General features: G+C 45.5%; 1 protein-coding gene across 1 annotated transcript; it reads left to right on the forward strand.

The window, feature by feature from the left end:
• Nucleotides 1–2359: 2359 nt before the first annotated feature.
• LOC135370595 (uncharacterized) lies at nt 2360–8133 on the forward strand. Its single transcript, XM_064604364.1, has 5 exons — nt 2360–2555; nt 5032–5334; nt 5705–5920; nt 6903–7166; nt 7738–8133. The coding sequence occupies exons 1-5, from the start codon at nt 2553–2555 to the stop codon at nt 7840–7842; spliced, it is 891 nt and encodes a 296-aa protein (XP_064460434.1). The 5' UTR covers nt 2360–2552; the 3' UTR covers nt 7843–8133.
• The last annotated feature ends 2552 nt before the right edge of the window (nt 8134–10685 follow it).

The following is a 10685-nucleotide window of genomic DNA, read 5'->3' on the forward strand; positions in this document are numbered from 1 at the left end:
TCTTGTCCGCGCATTTCTAGGTCATCGGGTCATTTAAACGCTTCCTCTCGAAGCAAGAAACAAACAAAAAAAAAAGAAGTAGCTATGCGGTGGCTGTTTTGTAATCTACAAAGTGCTCATGTTCCCTTAAGATAATACGGCGTACGTGCCCGTCGTGTCGCCATTTTCTGAATGAAGCAGAACGTCGGCGCCAATGCTTATCTTTCTTTTTATCTGTTTCCCTCTGTGTCTCTCTTTGTTTTGTCCCATGTCTAACGAAAACTATGTCAGTTTATATAACGGTAAGAACGGATAACCCTATAGGTACCGAGCAGTGTTGTACCCGTTACCGAAATATGGTATCGCGATACCGATACTCGTTACTTGAGTAAAAAGTATCGAAATACCGATATCGATACTTCTTTTGTACAGTAACGAAGTACCGCTACCGTTACTAAAAGTAACGCGATACTTTGGGCGATACTTTTGTTTGAAATACGGAGATGGTGCAACATGGAAATATCGCTTACGTGAACAGTTCTGCAGTGAAAAGACAGCATATTTCATATATAGCTCGGAAACGTTATGCTTGACTTTTATCAATAGCTGGTTCTTGAAATCGTCTTCTGTCATCCTTGCAAGCTGTGGTGTCTCAGGCAGCTGACAGAGGCCAGTGTGACAATAACGTTAGTGTCAGGCCCACACATACCATGAAGTCAAATGACCCAGGAATCCTATCTGAAGTTTACAATGCCACAGTATATGTGAGTGCGACCCAGTGCGACACGGCAGCTTAGCAGTGGAATTTAGGCGCACTGTTAAAGAACTTGACCTCTGTTCGTTGACCTCAACTCTTTTGTTGAACACACAGCGTGGTTATTTCCTTCAGTTTCAAAGAAAAACGGTGAACACGTGTTTGGTATAATTTCATAATACGGAGCACGTAGGCGTGTCCACAAGCTTGTTGTCGAGGGCTAGACGGACCATTGACAATGAATAAGAGTAAGAAATATGGTCGGTGAAGAAAGAGTGGGGCACTAAAAAGTATCGGTATCGGTAACGATGCGTTACCATAAATGCGTAACGGAAATACTTTTCCGATACTGATTTTAAAAAGTATCGCCGATACGCACTTCGATACCGAAAAAGTATCGATTAGTGTAACGGCGATACGTACAACACTGGTACCGAGGTACTTCAGATTCTGGACCGAGACCACAATACTATAAGCATAACGCATACGACCAGTCTGTCGTCTCTCTCTCTCTCTCTCTTTATCTTTCTCTTATCTACCAGAGGACGCCAGTAACTTGGTGGCAACGGACACTGTACAAATCTCTAAGCATGTTGTCACCCACGAAGTATTCTAAACCCTTTGATTGACGCGTGTCACATGCAGCCTAACGGCATTGTAGCTATAAACACATGCGCCTTCACCAAGTTACCCCAGCACTCTTAAAAATGAACTTCACCGCATAGCACGATCCTAGCCAACCGTCATCTCGTATGATATCGTTATCTGCCCTGATTTGTTGAAAACGGGAGGCGTACGCCTTTTTTGTGACAATTACGAACAGCATAAGTGTCACAAAAAAAAGGTGTACGCCTCTAGTTTTCAACAAATCAGGGCAGATAACGATATCATACGAGATGATGGTTGGCTAGGAGCGTGCTATGGGGTGAAGGTCATTTCTAAGAGTTTACCACCAACTACATGGGGCCTTAGTGTTCGCCAGCTCACCCTTCGTACTAAGCTCGATACGAATCGATTTCGTGAGAGTTCGAATAAAGCGAAAATTCGAATAAAAGCGGTTTCGTTATAACGAAATCGTTCTGTATATGTTTGTAAGAGATAAAGCTGTGCTATCGAGGCTCCACTCCTTTGTCCACACGGCTCAGAGCCACAACTACTTCGCGGTGTTCCCGAAAAAAAAAAAAAAACACGGTACCAATACAGAATAAAAAACGTACTGCTTTTTACTACAGAAGATTCTTAAGCGAACTTCGTTAACAACTTTCCAAACGTGCCCCGCACGTAGATAATATATCGGAACGATAAATAAATAAGTAAATTAATTAGTAAATAAATAAATAGATAACGAAGTATCCGAAAAAAACAAAATCTTAGTGAGACGACGAACTTTCACGCAGCGTCTGCACTTCGTCAGACTCAGAAGTGCATAGACACTGCACGAAAGCTCGCGGAATTATGGGGGAAGTAGGAATTACGGGGAGGGGGTTACACAAGTCAACGATGTGCGTGTATGTATATTGGATAACCGAGAGTTTAAAAAGGGAGTCGGTGACGAGGAACCCTTCTTCTAATCTCCCGCAGAAGGTGGCGAGAGTGACAGGCTGTCGCCAGCATTCTATCGTCCGTCCTTTTAATCGTATATCTGTGCCCGTCAAGGCTCGGCTTGGAAGCTTTCCGCCCATCCCACCTCCCATGGTTCTGCAGCCCCCAAAGTTACGCGCACTTTGCTTTCGTTGGTGCTTCGAAAATAACGTTGGTTTTCTCGGGAACCATTGGCAAAAGCCTGCTGCGAGGTCTTCTGCGTATATCCACATTTTCAATGGTATGTTTTTTCTTCTTTTACTCAGCTTTTGAGACATATATACTTACTCTTTTGCTTATCCGAGAGATATCAGATATGCAGCCCTTATCAAATGCTAAAAAAAGGCACTTATCTCGTTTCGTTGACGTGATGACCTTTTTTTTTAGCTTCTACTGCTGTTTAGTGCTACACTCTAAGGAAAAACGAAGGAGTAAAGTAGAGATCGAGCAATTAGAGATCCCTCTAGATTGCAATTACTCCCCGTTTTAGTCATGTGACCCTCAAATCTACTCCCCAGCAGTGCAAATAAGTCCCTAAAGTACTTCCGTGCAATGCATCTAATCCCCCAAAGCACTAAAACTACTCCCTTTTTCCTTAGAGTGTATACTATTAGTCAAGTAAAGTACGCTGTCGCGTAACTTACTCTTATGTGGCGTAAAAATAGCTTGTGCTCGGTTTTGTATTGTTTGCATTAATCTTTTTTTGCCAGATCAATATTTATTTCAAGAGTCCGTCACAAAAGGCTGTATATTCTGTGTGACACATTCTACGTGTTAGTCAGTCAGAAATAGACTTCTAAGTCTATTCTAACTCGGCCTATTCTAGGTCCATTCGTGATCTAACCGAAGTCTAATCTAGTCTATTGGACCTGTCTAAGACAGGCATCGATTACAACTAAAGCGTTGCGCTCAGAGTGAAATTGCCCCTGCTGAGCAGATAATCTTGGCACCAGTCATGTGCGCTCTCCAACACACACAAAGCCTAACAACACAGAACATTGTATCAATTAAATATACCATCGACTTCTACGATTAACAGTTAGTGTTACAATTAACAACAATGCGGACACGTATGCGCAAAATACTGTGTGCACAGGACGAAATCCAGCGCCCCCATGGCTTTTAGTCGAGAAGGAACGCATCTGGAATGGGCGCAACACTTAGCAGACGACATTCTAACAGAGAAGCAGATGGACCATTCAATCACCCACCTTTGTCGTCTCATTCACTCAGGTGTAGGCGATATCTCTGTCTCATATACACTCGGGAGACAACAGCTCCATCAAGATAATCGTTGACTGATGCCTTCAAGGCGAGGAGAACCAGATACGGTCCCACGGAGTCTTGTTTGAGTTCCGTCTCTTGCAAAATGGGCTTCCGAACGCCGCTTGGGACGTCATACATCATTCGCCTGTCGTCTGCTAAGAGACAAACCTAAGCAGACGACATCGAAGACCACTGGCGCCATCCAGTCCCCGGAGTATGGTCGCTTGCTCGAGAATGGTTGCAATAAGCAGACCGTTTTCATCAAAACCTCCTTGTGGACGGTGCTGTAGTCTTTAGGAGGTCGTGTTCAGGTCAGGATTATTGTAGCAGACGACTTTTAGGTCGTCCTAGGACGAAGTTGTGCTGGTGTTCGGTTCTCCTCTCGTTTGGTTCGGCTCTCTGAAAAAGTTACCTGGAAGTTTCCATTTCGAGGAAAACGTATGTACTAAGTCTATTTTATCTGACCGATAAGTTTCATGACTTGCACTTCGCGTAGTTCGTTTGAATATGACACACGTTGTTGTTCCTTACTCACAGCCTCACAGGTTTGGGATCTGTTAGTGAACAACAACAACAACAACAATTATGTTTTGGCGACGAAGTATGGGGAGGTTTTCCACTCTACTAGTGGAACGCCCCCCATAAAGGGGTCTAAATGAGTGTCTGTTAGTGAACTTGCCATATGCTTTCGCAAATTGTACGAATTTTTGATGGTCACTGATCACATATGTATATTATCATAGTGTAAAAGGACAGTCCCACCAGTTACGAAACTCGATGTCCCACTGTGAGGTGTGTGCAAATGCTATACGCCAAACTGCGTCGCTGGAACAACCAGCGATGAGATGAAAGTAGACTGAAGCAGAACTCCATAGCGTAACAGAATATGAAGAAAGAAAAGAACCACATCCGATTTCGGAATGACGTAACGTTAGCAGGCACACCTTTGGAGACATCATAGAAACGGGTGACTGAGAACCAGTCTGAGAATTCCTAGAGCATCATTAAAAACGTTTACTTCGTGGCTAGTGTGCTCAAAGACCGCAAAGCTCACTTGGCAGCGACTTCCAGCAATGAAATTCGATTACAAACCTGACATATGTTCTGAGGCCATCAGCGTCTATTCCTCTAACTGTGTACTCACACAAGTGACATCCTCACGGAAGATTCTAGTGGAAGAAAAAGTGAAAACACTGCTCACAGAGACGAAGTTTCGTCCCGTATTATGTTCAGCACTCACACGGTACTTAATATCGGGACTGGCGTACTGCGCACTTAGCAGACGACACTTAGCAGACGACACCGTCAGCGTCTTTCCTGTCGTCTGCTACGGAATATCTTGTGGCGCCCAAAAAGCTATGACGTTTTTCGCGTTATCCGCTTCTGCGGGGAATGTCGCTCGTGTGAATACACGGTAAATATTCATGTCTATGTGTCCATTCCACTTGCAGACAACCAGCATGTGGACGTGTCTGCTGGCGACCTCCTTGTGCCTTGTATACAGCCATGCCATGATGGCGGGCAGTTCATCGGGAGATGCCTTCAACGCTGTCCCCATCGACACCTCTCAGGGTCCTTCAAGCAGCATCGGACGTTGCTCCATGGACGATCTTGTCGCAGGTCTCAGTATGAGGGACCTGGAAGCACTGCTTGCCCGTTTTGCCAAGTCGGAGGGTACGACAGTAGTCGGTGTCCTCAAGCAACTCTATTCGTCGCTCTTTGCGTCGATGAAGAATCGTGATCTGGAAAGTGAGGTCAGTTGGTCGAGATATTCCTCTTCCTATGACCAATAGGCCTCTCCCTGTTTGTAAACAAATGACGTCATAGTGCTCGACAGCGCCACCAATTTGGTAGACTTGAACTACGCTCGAAGCTAGTGGCGAACAAGACCGCGCCCGAAAGCCGCCACGGTCTTGAGGGGATTACGATGGTCCCTGAAAGGGACGAGGCCTTCAGTCCTACTTTTCTTTCAATAGGAGGCAGGGAACAAGTGCCCATTCATGGTACCCAGCCCTCCCCTTCCGATTTCTTCCGGTTACAGTCTGTCTACCGACGTCATGACGACGTTTCTCGGGTATAGAGGTCTATTTCAGCCTATAGTGACTGTCATTTCTTCCAATGCAGGGAATGGAAACAATGAAGCTGGAAGCCCTAGCCATGGAAGAGATTTGTTCCGAAGGCGTCCCAGCTGATCGTCTGTCCCCTCGGTACCAAGTGAATGGGGCCCGCGGGAGTCCCAGTGGGTTCGCGCCCGGCACATTCGAAGCAGGCAGCAACGCTTTTCTGCCGCCGAACGAGTTAGCCCCTATGCCTCCCGTTCGCATGATGCTGCGGCCACCGGTAAGACGCCGAGGAGCTCCACTAGGCGGCAAATGCTTTCTAGGTCTACGGTCTTGTAACACAACTGGTCTCACCATAGATACCTATTAGTGACATGTCCGCTAGTGCTGGAACATGAACATATTTTCTGTGATCCTCAGCGTTTTGATGCCCTTAGGCGAAGAGGTCCTGGTTCGAGTCCACACTCTTAAAAATGAACTTCACCGCATAGCACGCTCTTAGCCAACCATTATCTCGAATGATATCGTTATCTGCCCTGATTTGTTGAAAACGAGAGGCGTACGCCTTTTTGTGACACTTATGCTGTTCATAATTGTCACAGAAAAGGCGTACGCCCCCCGTTTTCAACAAATCAGGGCAAATAACGATATCATTCGAGACGATGGTTGGCTAGGAACGTGCTATGCGGTGAAGTTCATTTTTAAGAGTGCACTGTAAGAATTACTTATTAGCGAACGCATAGCTACGTTTTTTTAGTTGCTCGATGTCTACCATTTCTCTTTTTTTTTTGTCAGGGAGTACCCAGACAGAAATTCAACCGAGACCGACAGGTTGTTATGACAGAGGATGAGTTATAGGAAGCAACGTAGACTTACGTATCTGAGTTGGACTCTACGAATGGGAAAGAGTTTCAAAACGAATATTTAGCAATCTACTTGGGAGTTCGATATAACGGGACGCTGGTGACGTTCGCGCCGTTAAGGGTATAGTCAGCTTAAATGATTCACTCAGCAAACTTGCACGGGACAGAAGCCAAGGCAATGCGCCTAATGTTATCCTGGTCGACTTGTCTTTACAGCGCATTCTTGAAGAGTGACTTTCACGTATGATTGGTTTGCTTCTGAAGACTTCTTCTGACCTGTCTTCAGGGCATCACAATCAGCCAATAATTGTTATCGTCCCTATAGCTGACACACGTTCTTTCGATCTGTGCCTCGGACGATGCATGTGACCGCGGTTTGTAATTCCTCGTCTCTTGCAGCCCGGAGCCAAACTGGTGGTGACCCCCAGCGGTCTGGGCGAACCCAAGCTACCGGAAGTGTCCCTCACAGTGTCGCCACAGATGTCACTGGTGGAAGCCGTTCGGAAAGCCGACTACCGGATGCAGCGCATGGTTGGGTCAGGTCCATTGCTTCAGCTGGGTTTTTCTACCTCCCTCGGCTGCTACATCGTCCGCTCTGTCGAAGACGTTAAAAGCAACCAGGAGCGAGCTTGGAAGGTGTCTGTTACAGACAGATACGGGAAGGTACGTGGAAAGATCGGAATCGTAATGAACCTCTTTCCTAATCAAGCTGCCACCTAGCGGCTCCTCGGCGCGCTAGTCGTGCCATGAGGTGGGCAAGTCTCTTGGACTACCCAAATCGCAGAGTCTCAAGAGGGTTAGCACACCCCTCCCTCTCCTGTGCCACCATTATCTCTCACCCTCTCTCTTTCACCCTCCCCTGGGTGCACCAAGCTGCCACTCCAGAGCAGGCTGACCGCACTTCCCCACTGCATCACCCCCCAGCACCCTCCTCGAGATGTCGTGGCTCCGAGAGGTGTTCCGCATGAATCGAATGCGTAAGACGCCATCTGCTGAGTGCAAAGAGAATGTTCCGTGGTTCCTTCAAAGTCACAGGTGCATCGCGCATGCGCATAAGCAATTATGACAGAAATCAATCGTTTGCCAAAGCAGCGAGTCAGCAGTGTCAATTCTGGATTATTTATGAGTACACTAATGATTATGTGTGTCTCTTTGAGCTCGTGATAGACATGTTGGAAACCCTGGATGCAACTGAGAGGTTCTATAATCTTGGTGGTATTGTCCTCTCGTGCAGTTGGTGTACAGTGACGTGTGTCTGCCCTTACGTGAAGATCTCACCGTCCAGCCTCGCATGACCATCGCACTCAACTACGCCGACATGAAACGGTCGATTGCATGACCGGATACCGGAAGCCACGTCACGTGTGACGTCACGTCCGCCTTTTAATTTATTTCACGTCTTACATCACGTGTCTGATGTGTGCATTTGTTTGCAATGTCCTATGTTCGTCGTTTTTTAAAACACACCCGGACCTCATTTTGCATTTCAATACATCGAGCCAAGTGTATATGGTATTCAAGAAGGAGCTGGCTGTTTGTGACTTATCAAGTGGAAGGAGGTGACAACTTTTCTTGTGTACCGCCAAGTGAAGCTGAAATACGTCGGTGGAATAAAGTAATTTATTTTGTATCTGCATTTCTGATTCCTTTGTTTGAACGTAGCTGAAAAACAGAAAAAAAAGCGCAAAAAGTCAATTAGAACTAGAAAAACATAGTAGTGTAAGTCAAGGTAACATGCTTGGAGTAACATCGAAATGTAAAAGTAACGCCCATAAGTAGCCATTTCAGGTATCGACATAAATAAATAAATAAATTGAAACCTATTACCTATTGAAGTCAAACAATGACGTCGACTCCTTTGGTTGCTTTCAGTTTGTACCGTAACGCACCACTGAAACTGAAACACTTTGCGCCACCTAGGAGCATTGTTTGAATGCCAAGAACAATTAGCAGACGACAGCATTGCCCCTGTTGAATAGACAGATCAAATACAGGCGTATTTAGATTGTTCCTTTTTTGTGATCATTGTGTCTGTCACCGGAATTGTGAAGAAACAGCAAGAAACACAATATTAGCTGGCAAACAGTCTTCGTGAGATTATTGTCTGTCTAGACCGGTTTGACACAGTCCAGTGCATCTATGCATTCGAGCAGAATATGTAGCGCTTGCGTGGGTCACCATGCACAACCAGCGAAATAATAGCCAAGGTAAAGGAAAAATAGAAAAGACAGTCGAGATAACACATTCTGATTATCGCACCGGACCATTACAGAGAGGTAAGTTCGATTAAGTTAACCCTCGAATACGTGCTCGTTGTGTCTCAAGAGGGCGAGCACACTCGAAAGGCGAGGAGAATGATCTTGGCTTATCAGACGACAAAAAAAGAGAAAAGCAGAGAACTAGCAGACGACCATTTGTTTTGCTACGGAAGCAGAAGCGAGAGGGCGCCACCGTCCAGAGAAGCGCTCACTAATGGCATCTGATAGCGCTCTTCGCACTCGAACGCGTCGTCTGCTACGTGTCGTCTGCTATGTCCCATAGTTGAAGCCTGGGCTTGGGCACTAGGAACGAATGTATCCACCAGCCTGCCTGTACTTGTGCTATATTATCTATGGTCTGCTATACGTTCTAACGATGTGTTCCTCCTCTCATTCAAGTGATGTCGCTCTCTCCTTCAATGGCGTTAGATGAATGTTTTGAAAATGTTGATGAAATGATCCACGGAGATACATTTGTCGAAGCAAGTGAAGCGCACACTTCTACAATTGAGCACAACCGGTAACAGAATTCGAACCCGTGTGACGTCACAGTCTCGCCGTGGAAAGCGATCGTCCTAACCACTATGCCACGGGAGCTGCCCAAATACAATTAAGTTGCGAATATTTCATATTTAGAACTACTACTGACTTCACATCCCCGCCTCCCTTCCAGCTCCTCCGTCTCGATCTATCTCTCCGTTACAACATGGAGTCAGGCAATCAATTAAAGCTTCCGATAAGATAAGACGAGCCCGTACGGTACTGTCTTCGAAGAAGGCAATGTTACCGTATCTGAAGGCTTCAACCGGAGTTTGAGGAGAATATATCGCAGCACCAGAAATGTCTGCGGCTATCTCAGGAATACGACCGGTAAAACTTCCTTGTTTCACGAAAGGATTGCTCCCCGGTGGTATCCCGCCGAAAAAAAAAAAAAAAAAGAAGAAGAAGAAGAAGAAAGAAGAAGCACAATTCTACATTGTTTCTACATGACCACCATTGTTGCTCCCCAAAGACCCTTCAATCTCTTTGTGTACCTGGTCAGCGGCTGATCGGACGGGCTTCAAGTCTGCCTTTTAACTTTTCTTTTTGTGGGAGGAGATGCAGTATCTGATTGGTCGATGTGTGTGTTCTTTGTACTTTCCCTTTAAAGAAATTTCCCATTTCCTTCCGTTTGTGCTTTGTGCACGATAAGCTGCGGTAAATAGATATATAGGAGCGAGGATGTTTACCTGGACAGGGGGTCGAGCTTTACAGACGCGATGTTTTTTTCTTTTTCGCGAGCTTACGTTGACATTCGAGGAACATCTTTCCCTGCAGTTGGAGATAAAAAAGAAACAAGGTGAGAAAGCTGGAGATTTCCCGCACGCGAAAAGTTATTCCACAAATTTTCTCTTCAACATGACACCCAAACAAACACGCCTTTAAAGGAAGTGCAAAGTTGGACAGCGCATAAGCAGGAATGCTTTCGGTAAACATCCACGCGCAATTTAAAAAAAATAAAAAAAAATTGTCGAACATACATGGATCTTATTTTCCGCTTCAGTCGCTGAAATGACATTTCTTTTTCCCATTTTTTTTTCTTATTTCGCCGATCGAAATGCATTAGTGCTGACGCGTGCGTTCTGGCACTGCTATTTCCGGTTCAACTACATTGAAAGCTACTTCAACACCCACGTGAAGTAGCAAGCGCGAACGATATCGACATTTTTTTTCTCTTTCGTTCTCATATATATGTACCTTAGCTGTTCGGAAGTGCATCTAATTGCTAGGCCTTTCTTGGATATGCGCAGATCCTCACCTTGTCGGTTCTGAGCACGCGCGGAAGGAAGTGAGGTGCTTGCGGTGCAGATATATTTCTCTCTTCTGGAAAACTGAAGTGCGCAAAGATTTCAACTTAGAAGTAAAAAAAAAAATCACTTCACGT

Source organism: Ornithodoros turicata, chromosome 10, assembly GCF_037126465.1.
Source record: "Ornithodoros turicata isolate Travis chromosome 10, ASM3712646v1, whole genome shotgun sequence".
Taxonomy (NCBI): domain Eukaryota; kingdom Metazoa; phylum Arthropoda; class Arachnida; order Ixodida; family Argasidae; genus Ornithodoros; species Ornithodoros turicata.

Excerpts from the sequence above, each read along its gene's own strand:
- LOC135370595 (XM_064604364.1), top strand. Across the intron at positions 5,335-5,704 it reads ATCGTGATCTGGAAAGTGAG|GGAATGGAAACAATGAAGCT; the intron begins GTCAGTTGGTCG and ends CTTCCAATGCAG. Across the intron at positions 5,921-6,902 it reads GCATGATGCTGCGGCCACCG|CCCGGAGCCAAACTGGTGGT; the intron begins GTAAGACGCCGA and ends CGTCTCTTGCAG.